The 19,025-nt window shown below is 41.1% G+C and overlaps 1 protein-coding gene and 1 pseudogene across 2 annotated transcripts; one reads left to right on the plus strand and one right to left on the minus strand.

Annotated features, from left to right (window-relative positions):
• The first annotated feature begins 3,599 nt into the window (after positions 1-3,599).
• On the plus strand, positions 3,600-10,152 carry LOC146455701 (uncharacterized; annotated as a pseudogene). Its single transcript, XR_014858971.1, has 5 exons — positions 3,600-3,879; positions 4,012-4,081; positions 4,333-4,369; positions 4,908-5,004; positions 5,539-10,152. The product of XR_014858971.1 is annotated as an uncharacterized LOC146455701 (transcript).
• A 4,802-nt stretch (positions 10,153-14,954) lies between these two features.
• LOC146455702 (neuropeptide FF receptor 1-like) lies at positions 14,955-18,587 on the minus strand. Its single transcript, XM_085093954.1, has 3 exons — positions 18,224-18,587; positions 16,829-17,999; positions 14,955-16,248 (listed from the first exon to the last, which is right to left on the minus strand). Exons 1-2 carry the CDS (start codon positions 18,276-18,278, stop codon positions 16,867-16,869), a joined length of 1,188 nt encoding a protein of 395 aa, XP_084950080.1. The 5' UTR covers positions 18,279-18,587; the 3' UTR covers positions 14,955-16,248; positions 16,829-16,866.
• Positions 18,588-19,025: the final 438 nt, after the last annotated feature.

The following is a 19,025-nucleotide window of genomic DNA, read 5'->3' on the forward strand; positions in this document are numbered from 1 at the left end:
TCTCCTTTCCCCCCGGTAGCTCGGTTAACGATTTCATCCCGGTTAAATTTTCTTCCGTCAAATATGCCACCGTGGATGATGCAATCAATATCCTCAAACAGTTAGGAAAAGGATGTGCCATGGCAAAAACAGATGTCCGAAGCGCCATTCTACCAATTCACCCCTCGGACTATCACTTATTAGGCTTCATGTGGAAAGGGCAGTGGTATTTCGACCGGGCTGTTCCTATGGGAGCCGCCTCCTCGTGCCGGAATTTCGAACTTCTCAGTTCTGCGCTTGAATGGATTGCCAAGCACAAATTGGGCATCCCACATATAATACATATTTTAGATGATTTTCTGATAATTGATAAGTCCATGGCCGCTTGTGGCACTCATCTTCAACGCTTTCTGGACACATGTGCAGATATAGGGGTTCCAATGACGTCAGAAAAAACAGAAGGCCCCTTACAAGTTCTTACGTTTGCGGGAATAGAACTAGATTGCAACAGGCATGAAGCTAGGCTTCCCCGGGAAAAAGTGGAAAAATGCGTGACCACAATTCAGGGCTTTCTGACGAAAAGAAAAGTCACGTTGCGTGACCTTCAATCCCTGATCGGTTTACTGAACTTTGCGTGTTCCGTCGTCGTACCGGGAAGAGTATTTCTTCGTCGCTTAATTAACCTCACCTTAGGTATTAAACGATCGTCACATTACATACGGTTGACTCAGGAAGTTAAGAAAGATTTACGTATATGGCATCAGTTTCTTGCAGGGTTTAACTGTAAATTATTTTTTCTCGAGGAAGCCTGGCATATGTCACCCGCTCTTCATTTTTATACCGACGCCGCAAAGTCACAGGGTTACGGCATAATTTTGGAACCAGTTGGGCATTTGGCGAGTGGCCGGCTCATTGGAAAACTAAAGATATTTCCTTTCTAGAATTGTTTCCTATCGTGGTGGGTCTAAGAATGTGGTGTGATCGCCTTAAGAACCAACGCGTGATCTTTGTTTCCGATAACGAAAGTGTCGTTCACGTCATCAACAAACAAACCGCTAAAGACAAAGAGTTGCTCTCATTGCTTCGCCAACTGGTATTAACTTGCCTTAGATATAATATCTTATTCAAAGCCAGACATCTCGCCGGCAGCAAGAATATATTGGCTGATAGTCTCTCTCGGTTGCAGGTGGACAAATTCACACGCCTTTCTCACGGCGTGGATCAGGCCCCCACACCGATACCACCCGAGCTACAGCCGGCGAATTGGGTCCTACACTAACCAAGTTGTTCGAGCCTAGCTTGAGTCCATCATCAGTGAGCACGTACCGGCGTCCATGGACACTGTTTAAAGAATTTGAGCAAACTCGATTTAATAATCACCATTTAAGCCTTCCCATACAATCCGACACATTAGTTCTTTTTATCGCTCATCTGTATGAGCTTAATTACTCCCCATCCACGGTTCTGACATATCTGTCGGCCATCGGTTACGTCCATCGTTTGGCCAATTTGCCAGACCCTTCAAAATCAGAACAAGTCCAATTAATGTTACGAGGTTACTCCAACCTTAAACCAGCAGGCACCGATTCACGGTTACCAATCACATTACCGTTGTTAGAACGCATCTTACAAGCTTTGGATGTTACGCAATCCTCGCACTTTCAGCAGAAATTAGCCAAAGCTATGTGGTCATTGGCCTTTTTTGCCGCCTTACGTGTTGGAGAAATTACTATTTGCCCGGGTCAGGCACTTCGTAATGTCATTCATTTTCATCAGATCTCAGTTTATGAAGGACCACCACGACACCTTGACGGCCATCAAATTATCACTAGTTAATTACAAACACAGTGACCCCTCGCGACCCGCAGATATTCTTGTTTACCGCGATAAACCTGTCTGCCCCGTCTTTCACTTACTCGAATTTCTAGCTATTCGAGGCACCGCGGCTGGCCCATTATTCTGTTGGCCTGATAACACTCCCGTGCATAGGGCTTATTTCACTCGCGTCTTAAAGGATGCACTCCGTTTCTGTGATTTAGATCTCACCAGATACAAAACACATAGCTTTCGCATAGGCGCGGCTTCATGGGCCGCAGCAAAAGGCATGTCTGACACCCAAATCAGGCTTTTTGGTAGATGGAAGTCGAACGCCTTTTTGCGGTATATACGGATGCCACATATCGGCCCTTCCGTTACGACGTGAGTCACGCTCGCCAGGTGCCCATTTGGTAGATTTTCTCCGATATCTAAACTAATTCCTCTTTTAGACCTTTTCTCCGAATAGTTCCCCGTGGTGTACGCAGGGGCTACACACCGTAAGGACCTGTTCGGTGTTATTAATACTTATCTCTTATATTCCCGGTGCATTTTACAGTAGGGCTAGGCGAACAAACAGTTCCTTCGGGCGTACGCTGGGGCTACGCACCTTATAGAACTGTTTGGCGTGACAGATAATTGTTACATACATAGGCTGTCCCTTTTACACGAACAGTTCCTCCCAGTGTACGCAGGGGCTACACAACTCCTGGCACTGTCCGCCGTTTAGATGATTGTTACATTTATAGGCCCTCTTGACTTTGCTATACTGTATATACGTTTACCAGGACTAAGACCACTTAACGCTTCACATAACTAGGTAACTATCGTGTAGCTGCATTTGCAGGGGCGATGCAGCATTGCCACTATTAAACAACATAAAATTTTCCAGTTGCCTTGGTTTTGGGTGGGGGCGTCCTAGTCCACTCTTTCATCGTGCTAGAACGGTGGCGGGTATCCCCTCACCTTTGCTGGGTACAGTTTTATTTAGAGTTATTGTTCTCTCATTGTGTCATATTTTGCTAACAATAAACGGCCACGTGTGTGGCCAAAGTATGTCAAACGGTGTCGTGTCATCTTCCATCCCAGCAAACGGAGCAAAACCAAGGCAATGGTTACAAAGATCAAGGTTTTGATAATGTGTCTAACGCAAAGGCGCTTAAAGCCATATAATAAATCCTTTATTGACCAAGCTTGTTCGGTCAAGATGGTTGGATATTGGCCCTCGTTTCTTTTTTACTCGTGGATATGCTTTAGAGTGTTAGGGGCATTCTGTATGCAAATGAGTCACTCACTCCGGTGTAACCGGAAGTGGAATAATAGCCAATCCCACGTCGGAACAAAGCGACAGCCGGAAATACGTCTGCCATCGCAGGTTAGATTTCTGTGGGTCGCCATTGCATGGCTGTTTTCTAGTGCTTTGAACGCATTCTCGCTGCATTCTCCAACATTAAAAGCAGGTGTCTGAAGAAGTGACAAAATAGTGTTCTTCGAAGGTGAAGCAAAAGATTCTCAACAAATGCAGATTGATACAATAAAGAGCGACTGTGCACCGCCTTCGCCCACCGAGACGTAAATCTTGATGTCGAGGTAGGTGAGAAGACACAAGTGTGTGCCCTTTCATGTATTGTTAAATTATCCGTTGAATTTCCTTTTACTACAGGCACATACAAACAATTTCGCTACGCTCAAGACAAAATAAATGAAAATTTTCTTTGCCGCACGCGGGCTGTGTATAAAAGTGGGACGGGGTCAAGGGGACGGGGACATTGGGACGCGTGTGTGAGGACTTGGGACTTGGGGACGCGTGGGGAGGGACGTGGGGACATCAAGCATGGGACGCGGGGACGTATGGGACGGGGACGGGGACGGGGACGCGGGGACGTCAAATATAGGGACCCGGGGGACGTGGGGACGTTAATGTTTATTGTTTAAGTCGAAGGTAAATGCGATACCTCTTTCTTCACAACCCACCCTACCCTCCTTATGGTCCCAATATTCCAGCAAGGAGACTTGGACAGCGGTCTCACTTTATTCAACGCTGGGGGTTCTTCGTCACGTTTATCGTCATGGAGGATTTCCAAGGTAAGGCTATCTTGCGTTTGTCTCGATTATCACTAAAATCCTAACACATCCTTGTTTGAATCTTGTAAATTTTGAGCTTGAAGGATACTATAGACAATACTTAGTTTAACGATTTGCATTTTTGGTCGCCAGATTGTTCAGATTTGAACTACTTATCGGACGAAGATACAGAAGATGCTAGAGTTTGCAAGCGGAGTAGAAGGTGTGCTTCGTCACGATTATTTTCAGTTGTTTTGCATGTATAAAAAAGCCTTAATGTTACTACAGTATTTTACATGTATAGAAAGAATGCATTGTCACTTTGCGTGGCTGTTCACGGCCAACTTGGCTTCTTTGCTAATGTTTCTAGATTAAAGTAACATGATATTTTCATTGAAATAGGGTCATGAGGTTGCACAGCAATTCTGATTTCAAGTTTTCGTTAACACTGCTATTTTCATTTTTTCTCTATAGTGTTTTCAAACAAAGTCAGGATGAAGTCTTTGATACGGTACGTTCTTTTACTATATTAAAGGTTTTTTGTCCTGTCAGTAGTAGTTTCGTTATTAAGTGCAAAAACAAGCTACATTATAGTCACGACAACCCTTTTTTATTTTCTTCGTATCGGATGCGGATAGCAGCCCTGTCAATTCCCCAAATGCTAAGAAAATTAAGAGGTAGGTTTTAAAAGTAATTAAGCAGCTGGTAATTCTTGGATATGCAAATTTGGGGGATGCTAATAGACCCCTCCACGGTTTTTTCAACATTTGACATGGACCAGTTAGTGAAATTCCTTTGACACCACTGGACAGAGCGCCTTCAAATTGGTAACATTGGCAAAGTTGCAAAAATTTATAGACGTTTGTAAACTTGTCCCCACCATACAAACGTCTGAAAAGTTTCGCGACTTCGAGGAGCTATATCTTCGTTACTTTTCGACAAATCACAAATCACTTTTCTTTCAAGGCGCCCTTTCCAGTGGTGAACGTTTTTGGATGATGCAAGAGTTGGTTAATTTCCTTTTATTATTATTATTTTTATATATACAGCAAAACGGTTGTGCGGGAGGAAATCGCGTTTGTAAGGCGAGCAATCGAGATAATCGACACGAGTGAGGAAGAGGAGGACTCTGAGGATAGTCAGCAGGTACATTGAGTGACACATAATGATAACTGATACGGTATCTAATAAGTACTGACATTTTAGGGTGATTCTCCAGCTAATATACAAACCGTTCGTTCTCCAGTCAGTTCATTCGCGAGATAATCATGAACTACAGTCCAAACATTTTTATGATGACAGTCAGTGGTCAATTTTCTAAAGAAGCTACAACCGTAGAAAAACGCCGTTTTACAGTACTTTTTCTTCCCTCAAAAGCGACGTTATACATGAAAATGACTGTTTAAGGAAGTAATTTTCAAGATCAAGCTACTCTACATAGTTTATATTACCCAAATGAGCCACTGAGGTTCCATGATTGTTCTTAGCGCACGCAGTTTAAGTCATTTTTATCGTTCCTTGTTCCATCAAAGTTGTAGCGAGACCAACCTCTGTAACAGTTTTCCGACTTTTAGAATCGTCAGTTGGTGATTAACGAATCATCCCAAAATAGCAATGGGTTAATTAAAATGAAGGTGCTGTTTTATAGAATGTCTTATGAAACAATGTTTTTTTTTTTAGGAATTCAAGAAGTATTACGAAGACGACAGCCGCCTTCCTTATTACGAGAAAGGCAGGCAATCACCATATTCCAGTTAAGAGAGTGTAGACATTCTGCTGAGAGTGAAAGAACCATGTTGCACTGAAGTCCCCCTTCAGGTGATGGAGAATGCTTCGTTTGTAATAGATTTAGATGCTCTCCCCCACCCCGAAGATGTGCGGGCGGACGATCCTGGCAAGTGGGTCCATATTGGCTCCCCGAAAAGCTATATTGCTGTTGAGAGAAACAAAAGTGGCCATATCCTGGATGTTCAAGTGACAAGGCAGAAAAGAACAGACGCTGGTTACATCATGGTGGTTAAGCAGTATCTTCACCACGACAAGGAGGCACAATATCGGAAGCGGATGTCTTTTGTGTACGATAGCAAGTCGAGAAGGCACCGACTGGCATTGCTTCAGTATTACTTTGAAGGTGAAGAAACCCTTTTGAACCTTAAGGAACATGGAAATTCAAAAAACAACACAGAGCCTTATGTTCGAACGAAACCTAGCACATTCGAACAGCTGAAAGAAATATCCAGAAGCTGCCAACCCCGAGAGGTCTTTTTCGAAGCTGTACGTCAGAAGGGGGGATTGGAGTTTTGCCGCTCTAAAAGTGATCTGCCGCGAAATTCCAGGCAGGTGCAGAACGTATTATCGTCTACTTCGGCATCCTTTATGCCGTCAGCTAGTTCCAGTAGAGATATCTTGCTTGAAGCTATGGAAAAGTGCAAAACTAAAGATGGTTATGTCAGAGAGGTAGTTGGTGTACCAGAGCCTATGGCCTTCCTTGCCACTGACAGGCAGCTAAAAGATATCGAGCTGTACTGTTGCCAGGAAGACGATTTTTCAATTCTTGGTATTGATCCAACATTCAATCTTGGCAATTTTAGCGTGACTCCAACGACCTACAGGTGCCGCAAAATTGTTAACGTAACCACAGGTAATCACCTGTTTTCCTTGGTCCCATGCTTGTTCATCAGAGCAAAACGGAACAAACGTACCGATATTTAGCCTCATCAGTTAAGCGATTCAATCCAAACACCGTGTCTCTTCAAGCCTTCGGCACTGATGGCGAACGTGCTTTGTCAAATGCATTCAATGAAGAGTTCCCTGTGGCTGACCATCATCGTTGTTTTATCCACCTGCGTAAAAACATTGAAATGAAACTCTCCAGTATAGGCATCAATGGGCGTTACCAAAATGAATTTCTCGACGACATATTTGGTCATAATGCAGCAGCTATCTCGTATCACGGAATTGTGGATTCCGATGATTCGGATGACTTTTATGCAAAACTGTGCTCGCTGGAGGATGTTTGGAATGCTCGAGAATGGGAAATCACATACCAAACTCCCACATTCTACGACTGGTTTGTCAAAAATGTTGCTGACACGGTCAACGCATCGATGCTGAAACCCATGCGACAAAAGGCGGGACTTGGGGATTCCCTATACACAATAAACGACAATGAAGCAGAAAACCACCTGTTAAAGCTCAAGACGGACCACAAACGTGTGAACCTCGTAACGCTTATTGAAAAGAGCCATGAACTTGTGAAGGAACAAGATTCGTTGCTGGAAGGAGCAATAATTGACCAGGGGGAATGCAGACTCTCAGATGAATATAAGTACCTGAAGATATCCCAAGAAAAGTGGAGAAAGATGAATCCTACGGACAGAAGAGCGTACACCAGAAGAGCCAAAGAAAGTGGTCCCATGTCACAAACGCTTTCCACACTCTCCATATCACATACACAGTCCGGCATCTCTGGTATACCAGAAAGCATTTTATCCCATCAATTCTCTAAGGCCCAGAGGCTCTTGCGAATGAATAAAGTTAGACATGGCTTTGGGGAAGACGATACTCTATTGGTAGCATCGGATACATCAGCGAAACCGCATGTTATAAGGCAATGCAAAAATGGTAAATTCTGTTGCGATGATGACTGTCCCGCATACAACCATTCCAGTCTTTGTGCTCACACACTGGCGGCAGCAGAATTCAAGGGCAAACTCGTAGATTTCGTAACATGGCACAAGAAAACTGGTGTACAGACAAGTGTGACAAAAATGTCTACTTATGGGCTGGATGTTGGCAGTGCTGGTAAAAAGCCACATCAACGAAGAAGAGCGAAGAAGACCAAGGAGAAAGAGAACTTCATCGTTGAACATGTAGACAGAGTGCAAACTCCATCTCAGAATCGCCAGCCCGTGAAAATGAAGATTGTTCGAAGAAATGGAGAACACGAAGTCTTGCAAGAAAGTCTAGCAGAGACAGACGAAGGGCATCGTGAGGACATCAATTCGTATTCTCTTGTGTTCCTGTCTGATCATCCCCGAGTGACAACTTGTACAGGATGTGGAATCAAATTCGCTCGAAAGGCCGATGGTGGACTCTTTCCTCCTCCGCATGACGTCGCCATTACACACAAAGAACACCGTCCCTGGAAAGATAGAAATACAGGGATCTTGAGAGTTGGAAAGGAACAGGCTGTCTATTTTCATGTAAATATTTCTTGCGTTCAGAAAGGAAACAGCATCAGTAGCGCTACCTTTGACGGAGCACAATTAGACATTCATCCCATTGTCAAGCAACGCCTGAACAAGGAGCATAAAGATTTCCTCTTTCAGCAGTTGAACATTTCACTATAAATGAACAACACTGTAAAACGTTCCATGCCGGAAACACTACTTACGAGTAAAAGCGTTGAACGTCAGCAAACAGAGCATGTAGTTAAGATTTAAAACTATTATTACTAAGTACTGGTTTGTGTTTTCATTTTGAGGCGATACCTGCCCTTTTTAACAAGTTTCAGAGTAATTGTTTGCATTAGGTGCGATGCATACCATGCGGTTGCTTCTCAATCAATAGGGGATTTTTGGCCTCCATCAACTGTAAGTTATAAAGTGAAATTTTGTTGACTATGCAGTGAGCACTAGCGTTGTAACGTCGTTCATATTCTATTTACATTTCTACGACAATGGTTGCACTCATTCCAAGTTATTGAAAATGAGACAAAGATTATAATAATTTGCTTACAATTTGTTATGAAATTAGGGATACGCGAGGCAAAACTAGTCGGAGGATACCTTTCATGGCTTGTTACCAAGTCATTCCTCGTTACAGTTTTATTGCAACTAGTGTCCTAAGTTCCTTTTGCTATTACAGCGGTAGTTCAGTGTTACAACTCTTCAGATTACACAATTGCAAAAGTAAGTGAAAAGATGTTTGTAAAAGAGTTACTTGGCAGTTTAGTTTGCGGCCAGATAAACGTACAAAGCAACCAAATATTAGAAGGTCAATAAGCCGAATTACGTGTTTACAAATTAAAGCATGCTGTTCACGTTCATGTTATTTGACTGAACTGTCTCGTTGCAAAGTGACTTACCTAACCAGAAAAACAGTTTTGCAATTTGTTAGATTGATTTCCTCTGGGTGTAGACAGTTTTGTCAATATGTAAACATTCTTTATTATGTAAGTGAAGTTTTCATAAATTAAAATAATGAGTTTATTTTGCCTTCCGTTCACAACGTGGTACTCGCTGACTCTTTTTTTTTTCATTCTGGCCTCCTCAGACAAACCTTGAATACTTTTAGAGAAAACCCGCTTTGATTAATAGTGACATGAAAATGCTTTTTTCCATGGCTTATCGGATATTTTCAATGACTGACACGGCTTCTGCCACAGGTCGTCCACCCTCTGTGTTACACTTTCATTCACCCAAGGGCAAGTCGGTTATGTACGAATCTCCTATAATGCTTTACGGCCCTTAAAATAAGAAGTGGCAGTGAGTTGTAAAGCGAGAAGTGATCGCGCTCGCCAAACAGTGAACTGGATGTCGTTATTTCCCTTCTGCGAAAGAATTAAACGCCGCTTTTAATCGAGCAAACCAATGCACAACGTGGTGAAATATCGAGATATCTTTTCCAAAATCTGCGTACGTTATAACGCTCAGTTTAGCCGAAGACATCTCTGAACCTAAAACTTCTGTATATTATAGTCAGGGATGTGCAAGGGTTGCGTGATGATCAAAGCAAAAGCAGTAGAAACTTACCGTGGAAATCCACGATCCTCCATGCCTGTTTACGAAACGAAGACTCGGCCAAGACCCCCTGCATTGAAGAAAGTGAGACCGCTGTCCTGGTCTTCTTGCTGATAGAAAATTGGAGCCTTAAGCAGGGTAGGGTGGGTAGCGGTCGCCAAAATTTATTTTCGATTCCAAATAAATAAAAAAGGAAAATAGATTACTTGTGGCATAAGCGAACTTCCAACCCCGGAGTGCTAGCTCCGAAATCTATTGCATGTGCCTCTAAACCACGGGGGATTCAACTATTGAAACAATATTCTATTTTGTTTGACATATTTTTAGTGGCAAATCTAACAGTAAATGCTTGCTAACAGTGCTTAACCCTAATCAAGATAGTCAGTGCGCCTACTCCTATATGAAGAAATATTTTGTGTAAACATCATAAGGTGTCCGATGTGGTTAAATAACACAGTTTCACGAAGAAAGAGATATCGCGTTTACCTCCGACTTTACCTCCCGCGTCCCCTACATTCGACGTCCCCGCGTCCCCGTCCCACACGTCCCCGCGTCCCCGCGTCCCATATGTCCCGCGTCCCATACCAGATGTCCCCACGTCCCTTCCCTCGCGTCCCCAAGTCCCAAGTTCCCACACACGCGTCCCAATGTCCCCGTCCCCTTGTCCCCGTCCCACTTTTATACACAGCCCCGCACGCGGGCCGCGTCGGGCTACGGAACAGTATAATTGTTAATCATTGTAAACACCGATGCAATCATACACCCACTTTCTGCTTTTTTTTTTTTTTCCCGTAGAAAAGCCACACTTTAAGAAATAACAAAGAGAATTGAGGATCACAGTTGCCTTTCAACACCGTTTAGGAATACTTGTACTATTAATATCGGTTGAACAAATTTGCATATCCGTGATCACGGTAAAATTGTTCGTCTCCGATATGTTCATTTCTTTTGGCAGATTTTCATTTAAATCAGGGAATCTAAACCTTCTTTGGCTTTCAGTGAACTCGCCGTTTTCCAGAGCCGTTAGCTATCCGTTCGGTACCTGTCCGTTGTTTGATGGATTACTTTAACTTACGCAGCGAAATCATTTATTGCATCGAAATCGCTTTTGGTAATTCAGCTGTGCGAACTACGACTAAGGGACATGAGCATGTGAAAGTTAGTGTGCATATTTTCATCTGGTGAAGTCACAATTTAACTTTTTAATTCATGAGTCTTTTCCCGTCATGAATTTATTTATTTTCATTGTGTTTTTACAAAAACGTGGCAAGCTTTTAATAAACTGATATAATTCAGGAAGTGTTCTGCTGCTGCTTAAAAATGACCAAGATATAAAAAATAAATGCTACAGTTGTCGGAAAGCCATTTACATGTAAGGAAAATAATTTGAATCTCCTCACAAATAGGGCCTTGTGCCTTGTGTGATCTAGACCTGAAACGCAAAATCTTAAACTCAAACCGATCCATTCGACCAAAAATATCCGGAAATTCTGGTACAAAATCAAAATCGAACGGCAATTTTTTAAAAAAGTTAGTTCGTTACGAAATCGTTTGGCATTTCATTTCGATCAGACACTCAGCTCTAGCTACTCCAGCAGTGATCAACATTATTTACAAATGAAATGTGTTTCCATCTAACTTCACCCCACATGCTTAAGAATTCTTCCCTCAAGGTGTTTGCTTTGATAACGAAGAAAACATTGCCCCTTCCATTGATCAGTTGTCGGGTAAGTCGAAAACAAAGAAGTGAAAATAAAGTTGATGGAAAGTTCTGTTTCTTAAAACTGTAAAAATGCACTTACAACTCCATCGACATCGTGGAAGAACAGAATCATCCCTCAAGGACGATTACCAGCACTTTTAGGTCACCCCATCCCCCACTGTAAACTAGTTTGAGCAAACTCCCTAGAAAATCAAATCCCTTCCGTGGAAGGGGGGAGGGGGTATGGATATTTTTTGGAACTACACATTCTGTTTACCGTAATCCAGCCCTTAAAAAATCCAGAATTAAAATTGTTTACCTTTATATCTCGTCATATAGGGCAAAGAAATCATTCCACTAGTATTAAAAGTCTTTTATTAGGTGAGGGACTGGGAACATCCACCCCAAGGAAAAATTGGAAGATAGGAGGAAGCGACAAACAGCTGCATTACATTTGAATCCTCAAAAACAAAAACAAAAACAAAAAAAAATGATGACGCCTCCCCCAAGGACATACCCAAAATTTGCCCTCCTTGTTTGATTCCTCCTTTACCCAAATACCTCAAATTTTTGTGAGGCTAACTCAAGTCCAAGTGGAAATCTGCTGCCTAGGCTGTCAAACCCTGACCCTGTTTACGACAAAAGTATTTCCACTTCTCTTACCTTGTTTATGACATCAATTAATCTTTCGAAAAAGAAAAGAAATATAAATTTCTTACTTGCTAATCAGTTTTAACAATTTGCAGGTAGTCAGAGAAAAATAGACGCATTCCTTCCCCCACCCACCCTCCATGGGGGGAAACGCGTGAAGAGCCCTAAGAGTCATCGTGACTATAGGACATTTTCATTATGGCGTCATTTTACTACAACTACCAGAATCCTTCTGGTTTTTTTTTTTTTTTCTAATGTTAATTAGAGCTATTGTTCTTTGCTGTCCTCTGGGATTGCAATATTTACATTTGAAAAGGAAAATGAAAGGAATTCTGGTAGTTGTAGTAAAATGACGCCATCATGAAAATGGCCTATTACAATTCAAAGACCATATCCACGAGTTAACGATAGTGTCACTTTGATTTGCGTTTCTATGGACCTCGACTTTGTCTCGGTCCATTTAAACGCAAAAAAAGAACTTGGCCAATATCCAGCCATCTTGACCTCACGCTTGGTCAATAACGCATAATTATGTATTTTCTTTTGGCCACCAGAATTGTTGTGCACGATTTTTTGACTCCTTTCTGAAAACGTTCGCCGTTTTTATTGAACATGATACTTAATCCCTTAATTCTAGGAAGGTTGAGTGTGTTGCTACAATTTCATGAAGCATCGGCTTATTGGAAATTGCGCCAACTCGTTTAACTTGTTCCTCCTATCGTGAGTTGTAATAGTATAGGAGGATTATTAAAAATGGCAACAGCTGCGATATCAGGAAGCTCTAGAAACTGCCACCGTATACATCACCTCTAAAACAACCATTAATTTCGACTTTAACTTCTTCAGCTTGCTGCTCATCATTAGGGACCTTACGCAACTACAACGGTCTGGTCTACTGTGTAATGATTCCAAACCGTTCTTGGTGGTCTTGAATTATTTGGGAACATAATAAGTAGAAACCACGTTTCTAGTTCCTGTTCTCCTAAGAACTTTTGATTTGACCATTTCACGTTGTTTTTATCTGCCTAGGACGTCTAAGAAATGCATTAAGATTTTTCATGACGCAGAGGCATTTATTATAATTTTGCTCAATTAATGGTTTCTTTTCCTTTGTTTTTAGCGTCGGTTGTCTTTATTAGGCTCCTCATGGACTGGCTTGCAAAGCAGATTAAGTGAAAATACGACTGACTTGCCAAAGTCGCTTCCACTTTAGAACCAGAATACAGTGAAACTGTCAGTAACGGCTTCGCTTTAAGTTTTTATCATTTACATTTCTTGAGGAAATAAACAGCAAACAATATGGATAGATATGTTTGGTCTTCTAAGTTCGTAGACACACTTAATCATATATCTGCAGCTCAAGCTTTTTATGCATCAGCTGTTTTTGAAGCTTCACATGTTTACTAGTAATTACAGCTTGAATACTAATATCTCACGTGGTTCACAAGTAAGTTTTCTCCGGGTCTGGTTGGTTTAAATTGATCACGTGGCTTGACAGTTATCATCTGCGGAGAGACACAGAGTGTCTATACCAGGCGAAAATGTTGATTTATTCTAACAATTCATTAACAAACAGGTTGCTTTCATTGCATGTTTTCCCATTAAATCGTTCTTAGTGTTTATCATTCAACCTTTGGCCTTAAAGGTCAACTTGGTGAGCCAAGAATATTATAATATTAACGTTGTCAAATGAAAACTACAAGCCTGTTCGACAAGACTCTAAGGTAATTTGACAGTTTTATGAATAAATTTACTAAAATTGGCACTAACGTTCTGAAATGTAAATTCTGTTAACTGAGAAGCGATTCGTTGAAAGCATAATCCTTAATGGTACTAATACATAATACTAATGATGGTACTAAAATACATGTTGGTGGTTTTTGGTGTAGCGCGAGGATTTAAATAAGAAGTAAGAAAACTGAAAACGTGATCCATTGTTTCTTTTTTGTCGCAAATACTAACAAGTGAAAATGAAAACTTGAATCATGGTTGAACATTTGACCTACAGTTCCGGGATGTATATGCCGTTGTATATGTGGTTGCTGAAAATTTGCATCTAAGCATGTTCTTCTAAACCTATTTAGGACGTAAAAGTAACTTAGGTTTTTAAATAAATTAATGTTCTCCTGTAAAACAGAAGACGAAGACCTAATAAAGCAATAAATTTCATTTGAAGGTTAGTAACAGTCTGCAGATTGATACGCAAGCCGTCGAAAGTAAAGGAAAATTCCATCCCGCCGAAAGCGGACTTTGAGCTCAACTGAGACAAAATCGTTTTTCGCATATTTACGCGAAAGGAGGCGGTATTTTGAAAAACTAACTACAGCTCAGTTTGTTTCTCACTAGGGACTACCTAAGAGCAAAATATGAACGAAATCGAGCAAACGCCATGTGGTCGTTTAGTGTTCATTAACTTTGATGTCACCATGGCAGGCTTCTTTTTTGTTTTTTTAGAAAATGGAAAATCCCTTTTTTTTTAAATGAAGAAAACTTTTGTCATATCTTTTATACTTGCGAAGTTATGGAGAATGGGTGGCGGAAACCGGCCCTTATAACACATCTCACGGCCCTTAAAGGACATCTCACACATATACATTGCAGATGCTTTCTTTTTCGGTAAAAATCTCTTTTGATTAAATTATTAGATCAGTTTTTATGTTGCTTGTAGCTACTAGACAACTTGCTCTAGTATTTGTTGCTTGGATGTTCCAGCAACAACTTACTTGTTACATGCTAAGGCCGGTTCTCACTAACGCATAAGCATAAGCATAACATAAGTGAGAACACCCGCGACATAAGCATAAGAACATACAAGCTATGATGGCTGACAATAATGAGATATTTCTTTTTGCGTTACTTGTAATCTACGTTCTTCGCTTGAGAAGGCGTCGAAACGCCAGGAAAACTATCAGGTCTAAAAAGTTTTGGATGAGGGAAGTTTACCTTTGGCGGCAAGGCCAAGGCGAACTTCTGAGGGAAAACCAGTTTTTTCAGCCACGTCTTTCCACGCTAGCATTTTCTTGTTTACGTCCTTGAAAAACTTATCAGCCTTGTTCTACGGAAATGGATATAACCTGACTGCAAGCAACTCATCTACAGACGTCAAAGCGTCCGCCATTTTGCTTGTGATACTTTACGCATAAGTCTGGGTCAAAGTGACCTGTGATTGGTTGAAAGGCTTGAACTTATGCTTATGCTTATGTCGGCCCCATTGTCACTTGAGAAAACTGCGACATAAGCATAGGCATAAGCACAAGCCGACACAGGAAAAACAAACATGTTCGTTTTTCTTATGCTTATGCTGTGCTTATGTCGCGGATGTTCTCACTTGCTTATGCTTATGTTATGTTTATGCTTTTGCGCTAGTGAGAACCGGCCTTTAATCAGGACTGAAACATGTTTTGGCACTTAACTCTTTTGCCCTTTTATTTCTTCCCTCAATCTTTACGTCCTTCTTCAAGGTCCAAACTGTCACGCTTTGTCATAAATCGTAAAAAAGAACCGTTCTTTTGAAATGTGTGTGTGTGTTTTTTTTTTTAATAAAATAGCAAACTCTACGGTTTTTGCATTGTGCGAGTCAAAGAAAATCAAAGCCACACACAGATATTGAATTCCTTACATCTTGTCCCACTTTTCTTCAAACCCATTCACTGAACAAGTATTGGCTCGTTCAGGGTCAAATCTGGGAAAAAACCCTTTATTTCGTTTTGAAATGTTTTCAGTAAAGCAAAAATTCCACAACCCAAAACTGACAAACACCATTGCAAAGGTCGCACGGTATGCTAAAGCCGGATAAAACTTTATTATGAATCGTATCATGCAGTTCAATTCAAACTATAGGACAAGCCTGACTATTCATCACATCTCTTAAAATTATCATAATAGGAAGAGAAAAAACAACAACAACAACAACAACTGAACAAAAACAAAAACAAAATAATCGAGAATCGCAAGTACTCAGCATTAAATTTCATGGATATCTCGGTCTCTATTTTGTTTCGCTAAGCCGATCCTCCTACGCTTCGCCTCCCTCCAGTCGTCCTTGCTTCGCTGTTAAATGTGACGTCATCCGTTGAGTTGATCGGGAGGACGCGCTTTTCCCCAGCACTCATAGACAAGCTTGGTTGCTTTGAGAAGCGCCTTGAGGTCTAAGAACGAGGCTGGATGCTCCTCACGCAAGCGAATTAAGTTCGTTTTGATAGGTTGCTTAGTTTCTGTTTGGTTATTTGCAGGTGGGAAAAAACCTTTGACCCTTGTCCGCTGGAAAAACTTATCACATGATTACGGTTGAACCTCTCCACAACGGCCACCTTGGGGACAGAAGAAAGTGGCCGTTGTTGAGAGGTGGCCGTTATGGGGAGGTAGGGGTGTAATATGACACCTTTTTTTCGGGAAGTACAACATGTTTATTGTGCCAAGTTCATGCTTACGGTAGCCTATAATGGCAATCCAATCTTAGATAATATATACAGATAAAATACACATTAAAACGTAAATAATGTTTTGAATCAAAATGTTAACAAGACGAAACGAGCAAGGTTCGCAACATTCGCTGTATTATTGTAGACAATTTATGCTTACTGCAGCGTATATCATTAAAATGGATACAGAAACGTAATGTTCCGAAGACAAATGTCGATTACTGCATCAACTTACAAAAAAAAGGTTTTTACAAAAAAGAGCTGCACTGGCCGTTGTCGAGAGGTTATTTTGGCAGTTGGGGACGCACTTTAGTGGCCGTTGCCGTTGTAGAGAGGTTTAAACGAGAAGTAATGTATGGACTGTTCGCCGGGACAAAAAAAAGTGGCCGTTGTAGAGAGGTGGCCGTTGTGGAAAGGTGGCCGTTAGTGGAGGTTCGACTGTATTATCACACCTGATCTTCTTTTCTTGAGGTAAAAACTTACAACAGGGCTACTCAGTAACTGGACCCTCAATAACAGGAGCTTCCACGTATTGACGATTGTGCTGTTCCAACTGTAGAGGCTTCCTTCGGAGAACAAGCGGAACTGGTCGTGGTTCTAATGGCCTAGACCTGACCTCAGGGAGACAGACCAAAGTAGCGAAAAACTTTTTGCGAAAGTCGTTGTTAAGTAGGAGATAAAGGCAGGGGTTGATGGCACTGTTGGCATGGGCTATCCACTCAAAAACCATCTTAACTTCGTCCGGTAATAAGTGTACTTGATCAGGCCGCATGTGCCAAAAGTAGTGATTGACGTATATTGGAAACCAGCACATCGCAAAAACCAAGCATATGGTCATCAACAAACGCACCACCTTGCGCTTTGACTTTTCAGCGTTGGCCCGGTTACTATCTGTCACGTTTCCTGGTATTTTACGCATCCATAATTTCCGACAAATTAAAGAGTAATTGGTAACTGTTATAAAGAGGGGCAAGGCGTACAGCGTGATGAAAACAACGATATGGAAGATTTTAAAGGCGCGGGATGTTTCCTCCAAAGTAAGGTCGTTTTCATCTTCCCATGGCCACACCGGCACCAATACACAATAATATGCGTCGGCGATAGGATCATATTCCACTCGAAGCAAGATAACATATGGGATCATCAACACAATAGATAAGATCCAAATGATTGCCGACAGGAATTTTGGTTTTTGGAAGATTTTCTCTTTAAAAGGATAGAAGATAGCGTAAAACCTATCAACGGACATAAACACTATAGTAAAGACACTCGCTGAAATGGAAATCGGGATGGCATAGAACAAGGCTTTACATGTGACGGTACCCAACGTTCCTCCAAACCATAGCCTACCACGGTAAAAGAAGACAATGCATAAAGGCATCATTGTGACAGTTAAAAGAAGATCTGCAACGGCCATGTTGGCGATGAAGACGTTTGTTGCGCTTTTATTCGAAGATTTCTTTAAAACCACAACCAAACCGAAGGAATTGCCAAAAAGGGCAACGAGAAAGATTACCCCATATGCTGCCGTCATGCCAATGATGAAATTTGTTGAAAAGCCGCCGGATTGAGTTGGTGCGGTCGTGACGTTTTGAATATTCACGGAGTGAGTGCTGTTTGTTCCTAAGAAAAAATGAATAAATAGATTAATAAATAGATTAATAAATAAATAAATAAATAAATAAATAAATAAATAAATAAATAAATAGACAAGGGAAAACAAACACAAAATTCATAAGCTTCGCAAAAAAACTCGATACATTACGCAACATCGTAATATCTTTAATAGTATTGAACACAGATTATTCTAATTTTGAAATAAGGGCATACATTTATAGAACCAGTACCATTTGCTCCAGTTGCATCGGTGGGATTCTCAGTCAGGTTAAAAAGTTCTTCCATGTCTGATCTAAGAACCTGTCTGAGAAAAAGAAGTCCATTGAATTAAAGAGCAATTTTCGCAGTTTTCACTCGCGAAGAAACAGTGAACACATTTTAAATTAATTAAATGTAGCGTATTAATTGTTGGGGAAGCAACTACGACCTAGTATTAGCTTAAAAATAACGCAAAAGCAAGATTAATTGTGTGAAAGAAATGTGATTCAGTTATTTTTTTATCCTGGTGAATAAATGATAGTTGAAGTTTTAAGTACTAGTGACACAGGCATAAAAAAGCGAGTTCTCCCAACAAGAGTCCTGTGAACGCTTCAAATCATAGCATTATATAGAATGATTTTCACTTGAGCCTAGTTAAATGGCTCTCAGCTCTGTGGTAGAGCACCCGAACTACAGTAATCGAAAGATCGTCGGTCCAACTCCTGTTGGAAGAACCAAGTATGCCTGTGTCACTGACAGGAAAATTAATTCATCAAGATTTATCTTGGTTTTATTTCTTTATTTTGAAAGCTTAAGCTTACCTTTGATTTAATCATCCTGATTGGAACATTTTGTGAGGGCCAAAAGCCCTGTTTAAATTGTAATTTGCTCCGAAAAGAACTGTTGTGTCGCTTGGGAAGTGTTTGAAAAGCTAGCAAAATAAAATCACACAACGAGCACCAGCTCTATGAACGGCTCGTGTGCTGGTAATCCTTAGTTTCTCGTCTCGTTTGATTTGATTTTCGCTAGGTTTGCTCGCTTAATGCCAATTTT

The sequence above is a fragment of the Pavona decussata genome, unplaced genomic scaffold (genome assembly GCF_977016875.1).
Source record: "Pavona decussata unplaced genomic scaffold, jaPavDecu1.1 SCAFFOLD_271, whole genome shotgun sequence".
In the NCBI taxonomy this organism is placed as follows: domain Eukaryota; kingdom Metazoa; phylum Cnidaria; class Anthozoa; order Scleractinia; family Agariciidae; genus Pavona; species Pavona decussata.